Source organism: Strongylocentrotus purpuratus, unplaced genomic scaffold, assembly GCF_000002235.5.
Source record: "Strongylocentrotus purpuratus isolate Spur 01 unplaced genomic scaffold, Spur_5.0 spur5_scaffold_9, whole genome shotgun sequence".
Classification (NCBI taxonomy): domain Eukaryota; kingdom Metazoa; phylum Echinodermata; class Echinoidea; order Camarodonta; family Strongylocentrotidae; genus Strongylocentrotus; species Strongylocentrotus purpuratus.
Window position 1 is genome coordinate 3,732,079 of NW_022145615.1, and position 23,509 is coordinate 3,755,587.

General features: G+C 36.1%; 1 protein-coding gene across 1 annotated transcript; it reads left to right on the top strand.

Annotated features, from left to right (window-relative positions):
- The first annotated feature begins 7,005 nt into the window (after positions 1-7,005).
- On the top strand, positions 7,006-22,998 carry LOC584446 (cysteine desulfurase, mitochondrial). The gene is made up of 13 exons (XM_784304.5): positions 7,006-7,308; positions 9,715-9,782; positions 10,785-10,901; positions 11,328-11,411; positions 12,627-12,680; positions 13,233-13,331; positions 14,486-14,579; positions 15,130-15,264; positions 15,758-15,915; positions 17,846-18,117; positions 18,759-18,848; positions 20,535-20,615; positions 21,906-22,998. The coding sequence occupies exons 1-12, from the start codon at positions 7,206-7,208 to the stop codon at positions 20,596-20,598; spliced, it is 1,338 nt and encodes a 445-aa protein (XP_789397.4). The 5' UTR covers positions 7,006-7,205; the 3' UTR covers positions 20,599-20,615; positions 21,906-22,998.
- The last annotated feature ends 511 nt before the right edge of the window (positions 22,999-23,509 follow it).

Here is a 23,509-nt window from a genome sequence, read left to right on the forward strand (position 1 = left end):
TAGATATTTATGTTTAGGCCAAGGTATTTGCATGTAGATATAGAACGAAAATACTCTTTTTTGTATAAACATTTATGTTGCAGATATACCCGTATAATGTATTGTATACCTGCTTCAGATTTATGAGAAAATTTAAATATGCATTTTGCCTGAAGGCAATATATCATAACATTGTGTAATTACGAAATTTGAATGACATTTTGGGACAAAAATATGATGTTTTGTATAATTATTGCTCGATGATGATTAGATTACTTGTGACACATTTTTGTTTAAATCAGAAATTCAAAAGTTTTTTGTGTTGTGGAATCTCAAGCTTGGTGAAATATTGCATATGTATATATATGTATGTGACTCTCTTGTTTCTGTGCATACTTCATAGTTGGGGAAATATCATAGTTTAAATTGTTTACCCATTACAAAGCGATACTCGCCTTGGGGAAAATTCATATTCAAATGTGTATAACATGATCGAAGTCGAAAACATCCCCCCTTTTGCATACTTTGAAGAACATTTTCCATTAAATATGTACCCTTTCTGTGTAATAGCAGGTACGAGGGAACTTGAATTACATGGTTAACCTGTAGCGTGCTTATCGGGTACACATTCTCAAAAACTACTACTCCTACTACATCGTATCGCACCTTATTTTATCTTATAATATCGTATCGTATTCCAAGTGTACTTGTATGTACAAAGTGTATTGTTCTCTAGATTATTAAAATTCGTTTTGAAAAAATATTGTTGATTTCTGGCAGTATTTCATTTGTTTTTATTTTTCATTTTTATTTAAATCATTTGCTTTTTTATTTTTGTGTTAATGCTCAGTATTATGCTTCTATGCTGTTGTCAATGTCACACTGTCTACACTATACCAGTCCATAGCTATTAAATCAAGATGTCAACAACAACAAAATATATGCGGTGGTATATACAGTATTACCTGTGTATCAGTAAAACGATATTGATTTGATTTGATTTGATTTTCATTTATTTTCAATAAACATCATCACAAACATTATGGTGTGCGAACAGGTACATAATCATACTACGATAACATGGGGTCGTCTTACATACAGCTTGGGCTAACGACCCTATCATAATTAAACATTGCATACAATAAATATACATGATTATGTAAACAATACATAGTGGAAAGCGGACGGCCAACAAAAATGAAAGAGATCGAGAGAGAGAGAGAGAGAGAGAGAGGGAGGGGGAGGGGAGAGTTGCATTCAGATAATAATCAAGTGGAACAAATGATTTACAGTCTTTGGATAACAAGCATCCTCACAACAAAATACTTTTTACTCACCCTGTGTAAGATAATTAATTAATGAAATCTTTCTTGTCCGAATCTTCAGACCGCAAACTTGTTCTTTCTTTTTCAGGAAGGTTAACGAATTGGCGTTGCGAAATTTCGGACAAGATAAAGATTCATTAACTGGCAATAAAGCATTACAATAGATTTATGTTTATAAGTTTAATTTAACACCAATAAGTGGACATTAACCGATACACACAAACGCAAGCCTACGCAAACTCACGCGCACACACACACACACGCACACACACACGCACACACATATTCATATTCATATTATACAGTGCTTCCCAGAAAAAACGAAACCCAAATCAGTTATTTTGAACAACATTTTGATATAATTCATTGCTTTTCATATGATAGGGATAATATACTTTCAATTGATACATTGATAACCTTAATCCATAGAAAATTCACTGAGCAACATTGTTTTTAAAAGCCATTGTCAAAATCCATTTGTGCCAGATTTTGTAAAATTATAAAAACGTTAGGATTACACATCAACATGACCGAACATGACCCGAAGAAAACACAGACTTTAAAAGCTAACTAGGAGATTCTTTTCGTGTGCTTTTTTAAACAATGAGGGTAAAAATAATGCTATCCTCATAAATAATGGTTAATTTTCAATGGTAAGGGTAATGGGGGTGTTTATTGTAATTACAAGTAAAAAGGTCTGCAATTGTTATGAAGCGTGACTTTTGCATTTTCAATGGCTGCATATTTGTAAAAGCTGACGAAGCTGATAGGTGGGTTCTATTTCCACAAGAATCAATGTAAGGTGCAAATTACATTGTACCTTGATAATTAATTAGTTTGATTATGCTCGTTACAAGTCATTGATTGCCCCTGTTTGTCGGTTAACATCGGTTCGTGTTAAAGACCAATTGAGCCTCAGATAATATTTATTTGTGAATTTCAGGGGGAAATTTTAAAACTTGAACGTTACAAGTTGAAATTACAGTTAAACAAATTTCCATCTCGGGATTAATTTCCCGATTTCAGGGTTTCAGGTTCTCAAACAAAACACGACAATAAAAAAACAAAGTCCAAGAGTTGCGAAAAGATGTTAATATACACCACACACATGATGTTATATGTAAAATTGATTTTATGGGTTCAAATAGTTCCAATAAACTAAATAAAGTTATATTGGCCTAGAATCTACAGTTGCCTCCCCCAGAAATATCACCCCTGGTCAATTACCCCACCCCTAACCCCTGAATATCACCTACTTGAAAGTTACTCCCCCCGCACATGATTAGTTATAGGTACTCCCATGACACCCCCCCTTTCATAACATGATAATTAGAAGCAGCATTACCGGGGTGGAGGTTAATTATCACCCCCTCCACATATCTCAGTATCCCTTTACTGCCTTTTTATATTCTGATAAGGGCCCAATTTCTTTTTTTATACTTATAAATAAGTACATCTGTTACTCTATATTAAAATTCAATTTGAACTGCAAATTCAAGTTTATTGATTAGAATCCAAAGTTTTACATGTATCCATCATTCGCATTTTTTTCTTCTTCAAAAGCATTATTATCTTTCGTAGAATATTGTGTGAAAGTTAATTATCAAGACCCTCAGACCATATTTTTTTGGATATGAATTCAAGCCAGCTCGCGTGAAAGCGAGAACTAATTTCACATATAAAACAAAGTTCGCTGTGAAATAAAATATCGAAATAAAAGGTATGTGTCATAGGAATGCAAATATTTGTTTCAGTTAGATGTAAATTGATATCATTTATGTATCTTTATGTTCAAAGTACAAGCTTCGAATATGAAACAAGGCTCGCTGTGTTTCTGAAATAGAATAAACTATCGAAATAAAAGGTATGTGTCATAGGATGCAAATATTTGTTTAAGATAGATGTAGATTGATATCATTTATGGATCTTTAAGTACATATGCCATATGGTGGAGACCATTATTTCATATTAAGTACACCCATAAATTCATGACAGTTGGTCCCCCATGATCCCCTTTTTTCTTATGTTAACTGAGAGCTGATTTGATGAGATAAGCACCCGTCAGTGACCTTGCAGGGAAGTCAAATCCCCTGGCCAAACTTGTGCAGACGGGCTTTAAATAAATAATTTTATCAAAAATAACAGTTAATAATATTTCTTGAGCTAATATTTCTTGAGTACATTCTAATTTGTCTGTTTAGTTTATTCTCAGGATTGATCGAGTGGTGACATTATAGAAAAATATATCACGCGATGCCTAAGAATTCATTGAAATCGGCCACAGGTCTGTCGCAACTTTTAGTACCAGGCAACAAAAAACACACTTTAAAAAAAAATCCAACGCTTATAGCAAATTGCTCCGAAAGAGAAGTATAAAAGTTAAGTTAGAGAAACAGATTGATGGAAAAGTGTGAACTAAATTGTACAATAAGAAATTTATAATTTTTTGAAAGTTCAATTCACTATACGTAAGGGAATTTCAAATTGACCGAATCGGTAATATTACTGTGACGTAGTGGCGGACAACTCTCCCATTTGTCCTAACACACAAATTTTCTAAAAGTATCAGGTTTTTTCAAAACTTATTATTCATCAGAGTATTTTCTTTTAATATGAATTTTTCTTTGAGTCGTAGAAGGCGCTTACGATAAAATCGAAATTAATATTTGTTGAGCACGATACGACTTCACAATCATCTGACAGAACTGCCAATTTTAGATTTACACATAAATAGTGAAGTAATTTTACAAATATATATATTTTTTTTTTTGATCCCATTTATTTCAAACTCTCGCCATTCTGTTTCTCTCGTTTTTCTTTGCTTTCATACAAATGAACTCATTACAAAGGCTTCTTTTGATGTTTCACTACTTAAAGTTTTTGCGAAGTTTTTATTGCCAATGTGAAACAAAAAGAAATTGGAAAGGGCCTCAAAAAATACGTCACAGAGTTGGCAATTTGTGTTTCATTGATTACAACTAATCGGAGTCCGCTCATTCTGCCACTAAGCTGCTTTTCTCATTTCTTTCGGGTTTTTTTCTTCAAAAACAATTAGATATGAGAGTGAACTTTGAAAGAAAGACGATCATCCAAAACTAACTCAAATAGCTTATAAATGAATGTATAACATATACTTTGTTTAATTGCTTACGTGATGAAAACAAATTCGTCTGACCTGCCAGAAATGTTATTATTTCTAATATTCTTTATATTGGATGGATAAGTACTTTGTATCAAAAGCATATGCTAATTAATTCTAAGAAATCATGTAGGTTGTCTCTATTAGCATTTTGCAATATGTAACTATGGTATCGTGTTTTTTCTGCTTCGTGCAAAGTCTTTAGTGATGGCGGACTATGCTCCCCTTTATATTTGTAAACAACATTTTTATTTTATTTGTCTTGCGATCGTGTGATTGCATACAAACATGTTAGTGTGGAAAAACAGGTTGTTCAATATAGGAGATAGTGATTATATCGTAGTTTATTGCATTTGACAGGGGAACAAGATATATATTACAAGTCTTTGAATCATCAATTTTATGAAAAGTAATAATCTTGTTAACGATAAAAAAAAAGTATATAAAATACTGCAAACCTAAGGTGCTGTTCTAAAGGTGAACTATACTTCTTTGGGTGATATTAAAGAAAAAATCGTTCCTAGTTGCTTTAAATTATGAGCACATTTTATTATGAAAGGAAAAAGGGGCACATATCAGAAAGAAAAATGGCACTCATTACCAAATTAAAGAGGACATATATACAATTTGAATAAGGGCACTCACCGGTGATGAAAACGGGCGCTTATAAGAATAACAAGGGGCATACAAAGGAAATGAGGCACTTGACATAATATAAGGGACACCTCTCAGATTTGAAAAGAGGCATTATAAGAGGTGAATGGGCACTTATCACAGGTGGTAAGGGGGACATCTTGTACCTAAATAGGGGCACTCCCCTGAGATGAATAGTGGCACTTGTGAGAAAAGAAAGGGACACTTATTACAAAGTAAAGTTGGCACTTGTCGAAGGAAAAGGGGTAGGCCTACCTATCAGATTTTGATAGAGGTATTTATCAGTAGTGTCAGAAGGGGAATTCATGAGAAGGGGAAAGGGCTCTTATTACAAAAAGAAAAAGGGGATTTATCGGAATGAAAAGGGCCACCGATAACAGAAGAAAAGGGCACTTGTTAAAGTAAATGGCCTGTCAGATTTGAATAGGGGCAATTATTAGAGGTAAAGGAGCACTTAGCCGAAAGTTAGTAAGAGACACTTACAAGAATGTGATACGGGCACCTATTTGAAATGAAAAAGGAGCGCTTATGTGATATAAAAGGGGACACATTTCCCTTGTCAAAAGGGGGACTTTAGGGGGTACATGAATAAGTGGGGGCGCTGTGCCCCCTGGCTCCGCCGCCTCTGTTATCACAAGAATTTTTAAAATCGTTTCTGTTTGAAATGGTTTCGAGAATGATTTGACAAATGTTTTAGATCTAATTAATTTTCTATCGCCTTGCAGTGCCAATCCGTTTTACCGTGCATCTTTAGGCATCGTTTTCTTATCTTTCGTTGGGAAAAATGATATTCATAGCGATAAAGTGCTGCAAATTATCATTCACTTTGAGTTTTCCCATGCCATCAACAAACAATGTCAACAAATAATTGTTATGATAAGAAACTGCACGCGATTTGCAAGAAAATCTCGTTATGAATCATGCATTGAGGCCGTGAAGTGCAAATTGTAACGTCGTACGTGTATTTTTTCTAAATTGATTGATAAGTTACTTTTTATTCAAACTTCATTGTATGTTAATTATTACCCAGAATTCATACAATAATAATACAGCATATTTATAAGGCGCCAAATCCACTTGACAATCAAATGCTCAAGGCGCAGCTTGTGCAAAAGATGAAATACAAAAGTGCAATAGGAAAGTACTAAAAGAGCATTTACAATTTTGCATTTCATTCGTATATTTTCACATCTATTTTAGGCTTGTCTACTTCATATAAATTTAATGGTATTCGGTCCATAAACATAAATGATTCGGAAATAGGTCAGTGAGATTGTAATTACTACATCTCATGATTTACTAACCACTTGTTATCATGATAAATAAGAATTGTACAAAATATATGAATATCATGTAATGCGAACCGTAGGTGCTTATGATAATACCCCTCTGTCTGTTCATTTTAGTAGCACATTTGGTGCTAAAGCAGCACTTCCTAGTACAGTTATGAGAATGATGATTCCCTAAAATAAAACAAAACCTTGAAATTAATTAGAAGCGCTTTGCCCTGAATGTTGAGGAGAATATTTTTATTTGAATGTATATCAAAAACGAAGCCAGTAAATGTAAAGTGTTTCATTTCAGTGCTTACATTGTTAGATGGCGCTATACCCAACTCTATTCTGACCCCAATCAATTATTATTGTTATCGTATCCATTATTCTATTTGGTTGTACAGCAAATGTAATATACATTTTAAATTCTTTATCTTGCGAAAGGAGAGGGGTGGAAAAAAACTAATTTCTCCCTCTATTTGTAGAGGTTAGCACCTCTTTTTTCTGAAAAAAGAAAGAAAATTGAATAATAAAGAGAGAGCGACGAAAGAAGTAGAAGTACCCAGTTGTTCTGTTCTTATCTATTGTGCTATTCTGTTCCATTTTTTTTTTCAATTCTGATTTGCTATCTCGGGGATACGGTGAATTAATTGCGTAAGATCATTTTTGGTAAACACGTATTTTTCTTCAGTTTTCTGTTAGTTTTCTTTTAGTAATCTCGATCTGAATAAGTAAGGATATTGCTAAAAAGTTGTACCCAACAGTTAGAAACGGGTTCTGTGACTACCCTCATCTTAAAAAGGGGAGAAAAGGAGATACTAGTCTTGCATCGCCATGATGACTACCTTGGTGAGAAGGTCTTTGGGAAGTGCATGGCGTTCGTCGTCTGTTTTGTCAGTGAATGGAGTCGATGCACGACAAGCTTCCACTATTCCAAGTAAGCTTACCCGTAAATCCGTATAGATCTAGGCTACCTAGGCCTAGTAGAAGCACTACTATCATGACTGTGTATTAAAAGCTGTGCTATTTATTCTCAACATTTTAAACACAACTGTACAAAATTCAACTTATTTCACTCACAATTGGCACTTTGTCTTTACTTTAGTAACGATTGATGACACCTAGGCTAGCTAAATTGCAGTAAAATACAAATTTTTCAACTTTCTGATGTTAGAAAGAATAATTTAAAAATTCAAATTGTGAGTCTAACTTAGATACTGTCAAACTTGCATGATTGTGTGCATATTTGTGTTGTGAGTGTATTAACTATTCATGTATTCAAATGCTGCCTACCGTAATTAACGATGTACATTTGTATTAACCGCACCTTTTTGTCGCCGAAAAAAATTCAAAGTCGGGGGTGCGGTTATCTACACCAAAAAAAAGAAGAAAGTTTTTTAAAGTTTCGATTTTTGCCCCTCCACCTGGCGCTATGCCTGGCAATGTCTCCCAGCTCAGTAATCGGTGTGTTGACTCTAGACCGAAAGCTTCAGTCTCTATAATCGTCGGTTGTTCCACTGAGACTACGTCTGGCTCCACTAGACCTCCGGTTATAGAGACAGAACGATCGCCTATGCCAGCCTATGTTGAAGATATCACAGCTAGATTTTAGCCGCTCGCCCCTCCCACAAACATGACAAACTTGCCACGGCCGTATTGTTATGCCCCCCAAATCCCCCAAAATGTCATTTTACCTCGTCCATATCCAATTTTAAATTAGGCCTAGGCTATAATACATCGGTTCCACTTACTAATTTGATGGAAATAATCCGTTTAATGGTCCCTTTTAAGGAAATTATGGGTCAAAATCGACATCCATGTTGAAAATCTTGCAAGCCGTGTTAAACTCTCGCTGCCGTCAATCTCATCCCTTCTAGTCTACGCCGAAGGCAAAATGATTATGAAGGAAAAAACTGTGATAACGCCATTACGAACGTGTAGATGGCGCACAGTTTTTCCTTCATCATCATTTTGCCTTCGGCGTAGACTAGAAGGGATGAGATTGATGGCAGCGAGAGTTTAACACGGCTTGCAAGATTTTTAACATGGATGTCGATTTTGACCCATAATTTCCTTAAAAGGGGCCATTAAACGGATTATTTCCATCAAGTTAGTAAGTGGAACCGATGTATTATAGCCTAGGCCTAATTTAAAATTGGATATGGACGAGGTAAAATGACATTTTGGGGGATTTTGGGGGCATAACAAATACGGCCGTGGCAAGTTTGTCATGTTTGTGGGAGGGGCCTAGCGGCTAAAATCTAGCCGTGATATCTTCAACATACGATGGTATAGGCGATCGTTCAGTCTCTATAACCGGAGGTCTAGTGGAGCCAGACGTAGTCTCAGTGGAACAACCGACGATTATAGAGACTGAAGCTTTCGGTCTATGTTGACTCACCTTTCGGAAACTAGAACAACACTCAAATTTGTCTATCATCTTGGTTTGAAAGTAATCTTTCTGATAGATTTCAATATGTAGTTGATAAAAATAATTCCTCCAATTTTTCTTCTATCACACGGCGTACCACAAGGTTCTATCCTAGGTCCTAGCTTTGCCAAAAAAGTCTGTAGCATAAGTATTATTCAGTACAGAGTATCTGTCAGCTTTGTCAGAAATCTGTGACGCCAGTCGCCGATGAAAATTCCAGCAGGTGCTAACTTTTAAGTTAAGAGATCGAGACATGACTAGATCAATATTATAGCTCTATTTGTCCGATTGGAGGTGAAATTTGATGTTGTTGTGGGTATGATGAGTATGATGGCTGTGGTCTGTCTCCTATTGCAGAAATTTAATTTGCCACCGCAGGGCTAGTTGCATGGGGTGGCTGCTTACCAATGTCGTAATTGCATGCCTACCCCGCTATGACCCACTAGTTTCTCGTAGTATGTACTCCCGTTCCTCCCTAGTTGGGATGATCCATTCGAGGAAAAGGTGAAACTGTTTAAAACTTGACAAATTTACTGTAACAACAGATAAACATGAGAATTTGGTTTACCTGTAGTGATTTGATACATGCTTTGATTGTGACGTTGCGCATAAAGCTTTATGACGTAACGCGTGCCGGCCATGCCGCCCATCGGGTAATGCATGGCCGCACACAGGGGAACTTGAAGCATTTCGTAAGTAGACTATTTGATAAGGAAGTATATAAACTCTACATTGAGGGTATTGAAGTATTCTGTGAGTAAGTGCAAAATAGAATCGGCATTTCCCGCAGATCAACCACACACCGGAGCCACTACTCCAGTGCATTGCTAGAGGTCAATACGCATTAGCATTGACAGATCATTTCTCCTCATGCAGTATTTGAATATGACCTTATCTTATTTTGATTCTCAGATGTGAAAGAAGAGAAGAACCTGGAAGGGAGAGCTCTTTACCTGGATGCTCAATCAACTACACCACTGGTAAGCATCCACAGGATATGACCAAAGTCCAACTCCATTCGTCCCTCGGATAGGACGTTAAATGGAGGCCCCGTGTAGAGAAGAGTCACTACCTTTGCACGTTAAGAACCCACTGCACTATTCGTATAAGAGTAGGGGAAAACCCCGGTGTAGTGGTCCACCTGCACCCCCCAGTACAAGTTAGCGACATGCGGAATACCGCCCTGCTGACTCCAAATTCAGAAGGTTCAGAAGGTTCATGTGGAGTTTTTACTTCTTAGGTCCATTTGCTATTCAATTCAATTCAGTTCAATTCAATTCAAGTTTCAGTACATATTTCATAAGCATGCAAATACAAATGATAATATACAAAAATATGGTGAGATAAAATCCACCACAACTAATAGCTGAGATTGCCGGAGTTTAATATCTCAAATGAAAGATTGAAATCATCAAGTTTAATGAAATAAGGAGTATCATATGTGAACAAGAAGAAAAATCAAGTATTACGAGTACAATTAGACACTTACATACAATCAAAAGGATAATAGTATAATGCCTGGGTGTATTTTGCAGTTAAAAGTTATAAGGTTTTAAACTAGTCTGGAGGGAAAAGGCTACCACTTCCCTAAGATGAGGGAAGTGATAGATGGACAAGGGAGGAATGAAGAGAAAAGGAGAGAGAGAGAGAAAGAGAAGTACAAGAAGAGAGAGATATAGAGCATGTATTCCAGGGGCCCGTCATATAGAACCTAATCCATCGCAAGTTGCAGTCTCCTATCTCTAATGTACAATTTCAATTTTAATTTCTATTCCAGTTCAATTATGAGATCACCAATGAAATGAAGTTCCAATTAGAAATATGATTATGATGTGGGATTTGAGAAGAATTTTTCCCAAAGAAGTGCCAGTTTCCTACATATATTGTTGACACTTTGGGATTTCAAAAATGAGGCAGTTTTGTGAATTCAGAGTACAGTTGCAATTACTGGGGGAAACCCTTTTATGTTTTGTGTTTTCAAGGATCCTAGAGTAATGGATGCAATGATGCCATACTCTGTGGCTTACTATGGCAATCCACACTCCCGCACACATTCATATGGATGGGAATCAGATGATGCTGTGGAACATGCAAGGAAGGTAAAAACAATAGCCAATAAGTTGCTCAGTTGCTGCAACTTTGCAAGTTATTTATTTATTGAATATTTGAGTAGGGTTATTGACACTGATGTTTTTGTTTTCTTTTTTCTGTAATATTTTTTATTAGAACTTAAAAGGATTCACAAATTAAGTAAAAAAATGTCTTATTCTATAGACAACCAAAATTAAATTAAACTATTTAGGTTTATACCACCTTAAAATTGTAATTTACATTTGTATTTTTTTTTTTTTTGGCTTAGCATGCAATTAAAATGAAAGTAAATATAATGCATGTGTATAATTTTATGATTTAAAGTTGACCTCATTATAACAGGAATCGGCCAGCATTGTGGCATGTGCAAAAACAAATTAACATTATTTTGAAAGACTTATTGATGATACAATCGTGATTGTTTGTTCTTGCAGCAAGTTGCCAATTTGATAGGGGCAGATGCCAGAGAGATCATCTTCACCAGCGGAGCTACAGAATCAAATAACATCTCTGTGAAGGTAAAATTTTGAGAAATTGCACTATTTAAACCAACCATTGAGATTTTTAGATTTTTTTTTTTTTTAAGGGGGGGGGGGGGGGCTAGAATATAAAGATTCATAGAGATATAAATCAAGGCCTGAATATCAGAAGTTATATGAATGTGGTACAGTGATTAAAGAACAGACATAAAGTTGTTTGTATTTTTCTGTTTTACATCTGTGATCATTCCTTGTGTACTGTTAATTGTATCCCCCGGCAGTATGCCGGTGGGGTACTTTGGATTCAGCAGCGTTACGCCGCGCCATCTTGTGTGCGGTCTAACTGCCACATTTCTTGACAGATTTCTTTTAAATTTTGTATGGAGGTGTATCTTGGTATAATCTACACACCTATAACTTTTGGTGATGCTGCCCCCAGTGTTCCGTCTTCTATAGGGTAAAAGGCCATATTTTATTCTTGTGTGCGCTCTTACTGCCACATTTCTTGACAGATTTCTTTCAAATTTTGTATGGAGGTGTATCTTGATATAATCTACACACCTATAACTTTTGGTGATGCTGCCCCCAGTGTTCCGTCTTCTTTAGGGTAAAAGGCCATATTTTATTCTTGTGTGCGCTCTAACTGCCACAATTCTTGACAGATTTCTTTCAAATTTTCTACAGAGATGTATTATACTTAATCTACACATATAGTGTTTTGATGATGCTGCTCCTAGTCTTGACAATAGTCTGAGCCACAATTGGCGATCTCTACGCCATCCTTTTGTTTCAGGGGGGGAGGGGATCTTTGTCCCTCCTTCGACCATAAGGATGACACAAAATCGCTGCCACTCCCGGGGGATACATTCACATTGCGCGGCAATACAGATTGCGATATTTCTAGTTATATTACACTATGGGTATCAGATGAAGATCATATGAAGAGACAGCAATACCTTCCCCCCTTCTCTACACAGTGTATTTATCACCCGGTTCTCAAAACTGTCATAAGTATAACTTCTAGGACATCCCATAGAAACATATGTAATAGAAACATGCATTTATATGGGATATATCCACAAACTTAGACTTATGAAAGTTTCAAGAAACTTGCCTCTGGTACCCCGTCCTTCTGCTATTAAAACCAGTGTGATTACATACATGTTACTGGTACATGTAGGTGCTCCCTAGCATACCAAGCCCTCTCTTATCGTTCATTGTACATGTATGTTTTTCTTTCTTTTCTCCCTGCAGGGAACTGCCAGATTTTACAAATCTAAAAAGAAGCATGTCATCACAACACAAACGGTAAGATCCCAGCAAAATGTTCTTCATTTCATATTTTCTAGTCCATTCAGAAATGTTACTGATTTGGTTCTGTCATCAGAATACACAACTTTTTGGCTTCTTAGAGATATATTTGCAATGTGTCATGTCATTTTCAATAATACTTTGAGCTATTTTGTAATTCTGCTTACCGGTATTTTTTGGTCTAATGCCAGGAGTGATAAATGCAGTGATATGTCCAAAAGGCAATACTTGATACTGTTACTAAATGCACCATTATTAAACAGATCTTGAATTGATTAAATTATTGATATTGATTGAATTATAAATGGTAAAGTTAACATACCATTTGAAAGTGTTCTCATCTTATCTTATACCCATACAATTTCTTTTGAATTTGCCTATCCTGCATGCATAATATTTTCATTTTTTTAAATTTAAAATAAAGATATATATATATTCATCCTAAAGTTTGTTCCAAAGATTTAATTATGCAGAATATCCTTCATCTAGTGACGCAGTGAGAGTCAGGTGTGAATTATTATTACATCGTCTTTATATTCTCATTATCAGGAGCATAAGTGTGTCTTAGACTCCTGCCGGGTACTAGAAGGAGAGGGTTTTGACATCACATATCTTCCAGTTAAGCCCAATGGCATAATCGATCTTAAGGTGAGTTCTAAAAAATACATTAACAGAGAATTGTAGGGAAAGGCAAGCAGATGTATGTGTCAGTTTTCTGGTAAATACGCCTTTTTGAACTCTTGCACTGAGGAAAATTCCAAATATTTATTTATGATTGAATATGATAGGAACATACTTTAGACGTACTATGTCCCCTTTGAGCCAACATCAAATTCTGTAAAACTTAGCAGGAATTATGAATATGTCATGTATGTCTTATCTGTGAAATTGAAACTTACCGAACAAATACAAATAATGCAAGGAAACCCTTTTACTTTCAAGACTTTACTGTCAGACACTATTTTTTCTTTGGTAATAACATACTTTTAAATTGAGTTTTAAAGCTAAGCTTTTCAATGCAGAACTTTGTTAGGAATCTGGCTATACATCTCTTTATGTCACACATTGAGAGATCAAGTATGGAGCGGCAATGTGCTGTTATTTTGTCATTATGCTACAAATGTCCTAGTGGAAAAAACTAGAACTTGGCACTCATTCACAGTTTTGTGTTTTTAATGTTCATCTATCTCATTAGTACTCCATATTAATTAGAATGTATCAAGCTTCTTTGACGAGAAAAACCTGTAAAAAATGTGAAATCCAATATCATTGTGACAGAATAGGATGATATTTGACAGTAATCAGCATTTCCATATGTACACATCGAACCCCACTATACGAACATGATTTGCGGGATGTCGCGTTTATCGTCTCTTCACGATTAAAAATAAAGGCCTTGTCTCTGCGAGCTGCTTTGCGCCATTTCACCCTGGAAGCAACTGGAGGTCAACTAGAGCGAGTACACACACATGCTTGTACAACAACATGACACAGCACATGGCTTGCGCTATTTCTCTGAACAAGAAATAAGCCTGGGAAGGTCTGATTTGTATGTGGGGTTCAAAACAGCTTTGCGTTTATCATCTCTCAGAAACGTGATTCTGGCTCTATGTCACATTCAAAACGCACTTTTCTTGGCGTTTCAATATACCCATATTTAAAGATTTTTGAGAAAGGCTTTGCGTTTATCCCCTTAAAAACTTGCCTGAAAGACGTTTTAAAATGCTGATTCTAGGCAAAAAACTGGACAATAAACACACCCATATTTCAGCTCTCATTGGTTTTTTTTTTTTCAATGATAGGAACTGGAGGCTGCGTTCAGACCAGACACTGTTCTATGTTCAATCATGGCAATCAATAATGAGATTGGTGTGAAGCAGCCCATGAAACAAATAGGTAAGCTATTATTCCTAGTTATTCCATGGTAGCAGTGAGTACATTGCCTGAGCCATTCTTCTGTTGTTTAAGTGCTGATCATTATACCGACTTCCCATAATATATTGCTAATTTTCTAAAAACATGTTTTCCTCCAAACATCATACACAAAAAAAAAACTTTCTGATTCATAGCTTTTTATACATTTTGAAAAATTGAAATATCAGCCATTTTGTGTGTTGGAATGGGAAATTTGTCAACAACGACATCACAGAGACATTACCGGTACTAATTTAGCCAATTTGAAGAGCCCATACCGATAGTGATTGCAAGTTTGCAACTTTCTCATTCTTTCTCCAATTTCTTTCAAACTTTCACCAGGATGTGTCTCTGATTGTTCTGCTTTCTTCTAGAGTGGTTTGCTATCAAGGTTAAATTTCCCTTTAACTCTATCTCAAGTGCCAATGGTTGACAACCAATGGTAGAGACTCCTTTGTTGTGCAAAAGGACAATTTCTTAATCATTTGCATTAAACAGTTGAATCTGGTCATTCTTGTGTTTCTATGCTCAGGTGAGATGTGTCGATCAAGGAAGGTATTCTTCCACACTGATGCTGCCCAGGCTGTAGGCAAGATCCCTGTTGATGTCAACGACATGAAGATTGACCTCATGTCAATCAGTGGACATAAGATCTACGGACCGAAAGGTAAGCTGTTCAGATGTTGAGAGGGCGCTATTCAATCAAATACATAGATTGTTTGCGCCACTCTTCAGCTAGGATGATCAATAAGTAATTATGCGAGTCCATGTTTGGTACGACTTGGAACACAAGTTTTCCACTGTTCTTGCGCATCTTGTTGATGTAGTCCCAAATATTGTGATTTAGGTCATGTAGAACAGCCGATAGGTCTGAATAAAGGACAGATATGCCTGGTCTGTGATAAAAAGATTCTAGGAAGCTATAATCTCAGTCTTAAGTATGAAATGTTCCAATTTATTTACAATATGACAACTTAAACATATATACATTCCATGTTCTAACAGGACAGATCTAGCTTGTATATAATGTACAGTTGACATTAAACTTAAAATAAGGCGTAAATTTGACATTTAAACGTATATATTGACATATGTTTATATGTACATATTGACATGTACTTTAAATTTGACATGGCTGTAATTTTTTATGTTAAATGCAGGTATTGGAGCACTGTATGTGAGGAGAAGACCTAGAGTGAGGGTGGAGGCGCTGCAGAGTGGAGGGGGCCAGGAGAGGGGTATGAGGAGTGGTACCCTACCTGCACCCCTGGTGGTGGGTCTGGGAGCCGCCTGTGAAGTCTCACAGCAGGAGATGGAGGTTAGTCCATCAGCATCCTATATGCCGGGCCCTGTCTCGTAAAACTGCTATCAATTATTAAACAATGCTAAAAATCTGTGACACATTTTCTCTCTGCCAATCAAATGCTATGATTTGGTAGGTAAACACAGATATTGTAAATTGTTTAATTGATAGCAAGTTTTATGAAACAGGCCCCTGGCTCCACATGATAAATTACTCCAAATAGACAGATTGGACAAATATAAACCAAGTTTGGGTGAAAATAATGTTGCTGTGTGCATGAAGTGCCCCCAACAGTACATGTACCTACATGTATGTGTAATACAGATGCAGAAATGTGCAGTGCTCTAGGCTTACCGGTGTGTAATTTGTTGTCAGACAGCGTTTTGTTTTTGTGTCTTTCCTCCAAATTTGAAGAAGAAAATAATATTAAAAGCAAAGGAGTATTGCCAAAAATATGGCTTTGTCTGATGGGTGTAATTTTAGGCAAGGTACAATGTTCATGCATATTCATTTACCATTTTCTGATGTGATTGTAGTTGACGGGGAAAACTAAAAGTGTTTTTAGTGTTGTGCTTGTAAACAAACATACACACAACATTCTGCAATCAGTGTACAACAAGGACTTATATGGAAGTGGGGATGCATCTGAGGGTTATCATCTTTATACAATATTTTGTTCACTGGGTAGGAATTAATTTTTATGCCTCCGTTACGAAGTAGCCGGAGGCATTATGTTTTCGGGTTGTCCGTCCGTACGTACGTCTGTACGTACGTACGTCCCGTTCTCGTGATCGCGTTATCTGAAGAACCGATTAATGGATTCCTGCCAAACTTTGGTCATGTATGTATCTTGCAGAGCCGATGAACTGATTAGATTTTGGGGTCACGAGGTCAAAGGTCAAAGGTCACAGGGCTTATTATGTATGCAAAAACAGCTTGTGATCGCGTTATCTGAAGAACCGATTGATTGATTCCTGCCAAACTTTGGTCATGTATGTATCTTGCAGAGCCGATGAACTGATTAGATTTTGGGGTCACGAGGTCAAAGGTCAAAGGTCACAGGGCTCATTATGTATGCAAAAACAGCTTGGATCGCGTTATCTGAAGAACCAATTGATGGATTCCTGCCAAACTTTGGTCATGTATGTATCTTGCAGAGCCGATGAACTGATTAGATTTTGGGGTCACGAGGTCAAAGGTCACAGGTCACAGGGCTCATTATGTATGCAAAAACAGCTCGTGATCGCGTTATCGCAAGTACCGATTGATGGATTCCTGCCAAACTTAGGTCATGTATGTTACTTGCAGAGCCGATGAACTGATAAGATTTTGGGGTCACGAGGTCAAAGGTCACAGCGCACATTATGTATGCAAAAATAGCTTGTGATCGTATTATCATTAGAACAGATTGATGGCTTCCTGCCTAACTTAGATCATTTATGTATCTTGCAGAGCCAATGAACTGAGTAGATTCTTGGTTCATAAGATCAAAGGTCATGGGCTCATTATTTATGCAAAAATGGCTTGTGAACGCATTCTCATTAGAGCTGACAGATGGATTACTATTTAACTCAGGACATCTTGCAGAACCAATGAACTGAGTAGATTTTAGGGCCATGAGGTCAAAGATCAAAGGGTCATATATGTATATGAGAAATTGCTTGTAATCACGATATTCTGAGAACCTGTTAATGGATTACAATTGAACTTGAATTTGAAAAATTTCTTCCGTTTCAGTTTGTAAAATTGCTCTATGACGGAGGCATCATTTTTTACTGCGTGCAGTCGAATTCCATCTAGTTAAATCCAACTTAGAGTTAAGTTTGACTTTGAATCTTTGTGAAACACCCCCAGTACAGGTCTCATATTCATAAAACTGTAAGTACTAAGCATAGTCTTACATGTAAATTGTAATATTTCTTGCTATATGTTTGTGTACTACCAGTACGATCACAAGAGAATCAGCGCCCTCTCTGAGAGACTCATCCACAAGATCACCAGCGAGCTGCCCGACGTCATCCGCAACGGTGACCCCGACGAGACCTACCCAGGCTGTGTCAACCTGTCCTTTGCCTATGTGGAAGGTGAGAGTCTTCTGATGGCGCTCAAAGACGTGGCCCTGTCCTCTGGGAGTGCCTGTACATCAGCATCCCTGGAGCCTTCCTATGTCTTGAGAGCTATCGGTGCTCAGGAGGATCTGGCCCACTCATCCATCAGGTAGGGCTCATAAAGCTTGTTCAGATATGGGGGGTGTTTCACAAAGTCTAAGATCGACTTTAAGTTGGACTTAACTATGGCAGGTCATTAATACCACTGGCTGCTCTCGCTATTGGTCTTTCAATTATGAGCTTTAGATAATATTTTTTCGTTCAATAATGAAATATCAAAAAATGTAGTTGTGACCACGATTTATAGCTCCCTTGAGAAACCAATGCCAGGAATGATTAGAGGAACTAGTGGCATGAACGGCCTGAATAGTTAAGTCTAACTTAAAGTCGGTCTCAGTCTCAGATCTCAGTTTGATAAACCACTGCAAGAAAGCTGCCACGTTTTTTCTTGTGTAAATGAAATGTAACTGAGTGCAACAAAGGACTTGCTTGTTTTCACTGAGGTCTGTGTTATAAGATTACAAAAATATGAAGCGTATTAAACTTTACATCATTAAAACAATGCTGTAGTTTTGCTGTGACTTGTCTGAACAAGCCTTTAGATTGGCATGAATTTTATTTATTTATTTATATATTTATTTAGGGAAAATCTAATAATTTCATAAGCAACGATGATTGATGAACTGAGAATATATTTATATTTATTGTTAAAGAAAATTGATTAATTGTTCTTTTGCCTTGTCTTTACAGGTTTGGCATCAGTAGATTCACAACAGAGGAAGAGGTGGATTACACTGCGGAGAAGTGTGTGCATGAAGTGACACAGCTCAGAGAAATGAGGTGAATAATAAACTTCATCATCAATACTCAATAGTGATCTGTTCAAAGACATGATAAATGACCCTATCTTTCAAACAACTGTCTCTCTAATTGTTGAGCTAATGGGCAAACTGCTTCATATCACCTTGTCCTTCCCCTCCGCAATTAACTATGGTATCATCCTTAAAGGTATTACAAAGTTTTGGTATGGGATCATGAATTTGGTTCAAATGAACATATCGAGTCTAAAGTGATGAAATTGTAAATAATAAACTTTTTATGTTGAAGAGCGCCCTCTCAAGACTGATATTACTTTATCTTTAAAGGTAAAGACCAGTATTGGAAATGCCCTAATTTCAAAAAATGAAGCTCTTATTACCAATCATGTGAAATAATGTTTTGACTAGTACATGATGATACAAATTTTTCCGGGAAATCGCCTACTAATTGATATATTTGGTAAATTAGTTATCTACATGGTCTGTGAGAGATAAACACATGTGTCGCGCACGTGTGCGTATAGTCCCATATACATCTTTCTGTGTACAGCGCTTGTAACTTTACGAAGACTGGGTCATATTTCTTATCATTTTGAAGATTCCAGAACCTTGCAGTACACACCAATACTTATATGCTAGATGATAAACCTTTTCTGATCGATTCCACAACATTTCTTTCACAATGCAATCGCATGACCATAACTGGTCTTTACCTTTAAAACAAGGTTTCTTGATTTCAATCGACCGATTTGCTATTCCCATTTGGAAATTATATATCACAACTGTATATTCTGATATTTTCATGGTCGCAGCTACCATGGAATGGCCTTAGGCGCTATTTGAAATATTCAAGATTTACCGGGAGCACCGGTAAATTTTTGATTATTCAATTTCTCAAAAGCAGAAGTGTTTTTAGGGGCTAAATTTTCTAATGCGTAAAATACATCCACAGGGGCATCCAAATATATCAACATTTTATAGAATTACTATCAATCCAATTTACAAATTTCCCAAAACTTTCCATTACCTTTAAGATGTTTGCTAGGCCTTTCTTGTGCCTTCTTTTCCTTCAAATGACCTTCCAGGACCAATCATTTGTTTGCCATATCACATTATGTGTCCCATAGCATAGTGAGAGAGATAGTTATGACACACACGCACACCCTCAAAGGTCATTTGTCTGATAAACTTGCTTTGTGATCCTTAAATCATACTTTTACTACATCAATGATCAAACCAGAAAAGAGCTCACTCGAGCAGGAGGGCATTCCCGCCAACCCTTCAGAATATTCCAGAATATTTTGATTTTCTGGATTTTTAGGACCTGAAAATTCAGAATATTCAGATTCTTCAACAATTTTGTTGTTGTTGTTGTGCTAAAGCCGAATTAAGCTTGTTTTATCATGCGTTGAGTGGCTGCATGATAGAGCAGCAAATTTGTATTCGCTTTTTGGTACAGATTTACCGCGTATTGCCAGTTACACTGCCGCTGCATGTGCGATTTCTTTTTGTTGAAGGCATACTTGCTAAAAATTCCTAATTCTTATTTTCAAATTTGGCAGGTATGGAAGGTTTTTTTTTTCACATTGATCAGTAGTTGATACTTTTTAGTTTTCCCATGTGTAATAAATATCTTCTCTGGTATGGTTTTCACCCCCAAGTAAACATACACAAACCTACTTGTTTTTGTGATCTCTCCGTTATATAGCCCTCTGTGGGAGATGGTGCAGGAAGGAATAGATATCAGCAAAATCAAGTGGACACAGCATTAGGAGACTACTTCAGAAAGGTAAGAAAGGCACTATGATATGATACCTCATCTCAAGACAGATGGGTTACCATCAGGGGGGTGTTTCACAAAGATCCTAAGTCAAACTTAACTCTAAGTTGGACTTAAACATTATGGAGAGCCATTTGTAGCCTAAAAATAAAATATATTCAAAAGCAAAAATTCGAGTATTTTCATAAATTCCACATCAAGAACATGAAATCTTCTTGATAATAGAAATTATGAATGATTTGACTCAACAATATATGCCTTTAAAAATAACTTTTACAAAATATTTTCAAAGATGCTAACGGCTTTCCATAGAGTTAAGTTCAAGTTAGGATCTTTGTGAAACACCCCCGGGTCTTACAATTAGCCAACCGCACACTATACGATCCTGCTTCAGTCTGATTTTTTAAGAAAAATCTGAATTTTAATAGACATGGAAATCTAATCAAACAATCATTTTCTTGATTTAGGTTCTAAATAAAGATAACTCTATTACTCTACTAACAACCAGAATTTTCTGTAGATGGAAGCTAGTAGGATACCATGGAGTTTTTACTTTGTTACCGGTAATAAGGATACTAATAAGAATCTTGGTCATTCAGATTTTACTTGTTTGAATATTCATATCAATTACCATTGTAAATTCTTCCAAACTCAGTCAAGATTGTATAGTGTGCTGTAGCCTGTAGGCTCTAGGATTCCATATCATTTTGATTCGATTTGATTTACTGCGCATGAATTGCAACTATTAATGAAATATATATATATATATCCCCACCAGAAGATATTTAAATGTATTTTTACATAAAAAAGAAAATGAAAAGGGAGAATATCTTGAATAAAAGACAATTAGAGCATCCTCATCCTAAATAACGAATCCAAAGCTGTTTTGGTCTACCAAAGGTTTTTTTGTTAGCGGCTGATTGATTTTATAATTTCTTCTACATGTACACTAACATACTTATAGAAAGTATGAATATTGATTTATATTGCAGTCATGATCACCATTTTCCCCCTACAAAAATAATAAGATAATTTTTGTAAGACTTCAACAATTGTGTTCAAACATTGAATTCAAAAGGCAAAATTATTAAATCATGTAATAATAATAATAATGATGATTGATTCTTATTGAGCGCTGTTACAGAAAAAATGATCAAAGTGCTATTACAACAGAAAGGAAACATGTATCATGTGATTGATGTATGACATTTATGCTGAATATGAAATGGCTATAACAAATACAGCAACATTGACATTGTAAGTTCACACACATGTATATTGCCTCCCTCCCCCTCCCAGATGAAGCACAGTAGATGATGCAAGTTGATTCCAAGCTGAGCTGGAGCTGTGACATCTTAAGATCTCCAAAAGAACATCCAGTCCTTAGAATGGCAACATGGAAGTTTTTGCATCACTTCCGGCGTATCTGAATATCGTTACCATCATAATGAAAATGGAAATTGGACTCCAGTAGTATATACTTTGATATCATTTACTGAACATTTATCATTGTTTCACTTTGTTCCCTCTCAATATTTCTCTCTTTTATAATAATAGGTACATTTATATAGCAAAGCTACTTTATGGGTATACTTATACTCTACTGCGCTTAATACAAAGTATCATAATATTACCGCGGCTGTAGCTGAGCTGCCATAATGAGGCCCTAAAACAATCAACAAATTCTTTCCTACCGGGTTCATGTACCTATTTACTTCACCTGAGTGGAGAGTGGCAAGTGTAGATTAATGTCTTGCCATAGGACGCTGGTGCCACGGTGGGACTCAAACCGTGAACCGTGTGATCCACAGTCAGGTGACGTATCCACTAGGCCATGGCTCTTCTACAAGACTGTCCTTGATTAACAGAATCCTTAGTAGCCTCCTCTAAACCTCGTTCAGACCTGTTGCAGTAAAGCCCATCAAAATATGTAAGTGATAAATGTATGCTCGTTGAAAATCTGTATGATATAGATCACAGGATACTTGTAGGTGCCTTAGTTGTTCTCAGCGCTCCCCCCCCCCCCTACCTAATATACATGTACACATAACATGGCTTGTGTATTTCTGCATATATAATTTTTGTTGGGGGAGATGGGGGCAGTTCAGTTCATCATGTCTGAATGATGCTTTAGCATGCAAATTTTTTACGGTATTGTTCATTTGTTACTATATGGTAAGAATCTATTTACAATGGTTCAGATAATGGCAACACTATGGCAACAGTATTGAATCATCATTTCTTGTGCATGGCTTCAAAGTACATGTAGCTTTACATTCTAGAACATGATGTACTATTGTTACTGCCTGTAAGAAGTGTATAAACCTACATGTCAGTAAGGTGTTGGCTTTGTATAAGATTAAACTGACCAGGATGTAGAATGGACCCAAGAGTTGTCCTTCATTGAAGCCCATTTTGCATTAACTTTATCCAGTTTTCTTGTGTTGATATTTATCATGTGTGATCCAAAGTTTATTTGGTCCCTGATCTTTCTTTGCACAATATAAACCACAGACTGTAATTTAAAAAAAAATGTGGACAACTTATAAACATACCCAAACTAAATATGTCTTCTCGTAAGGCACTAAGTTGTAGGCTCGTGTAGCTAGTTTATAGCCCTATTTGATTACTGGGCCACAAATTTTAAGGGCTTTTAAGCAAACGTTCAAATCTTTATATAATTTAGAGTGCGGGGTATTGATTAACCTCACTGTGATGCAATGCTTTTGAAAGTGGATTGCCTGCTTTCAATAATAATAATAATAATGATAATTAATAGTAATATTAATAATAACACTAATGATAGTAGTAAAGATAATAATTATAGTAACAATAACAATAATGGTAATAATAATAATAATAATGTAAATGATAATAGTAATAATATTAATAATGATGGTAGT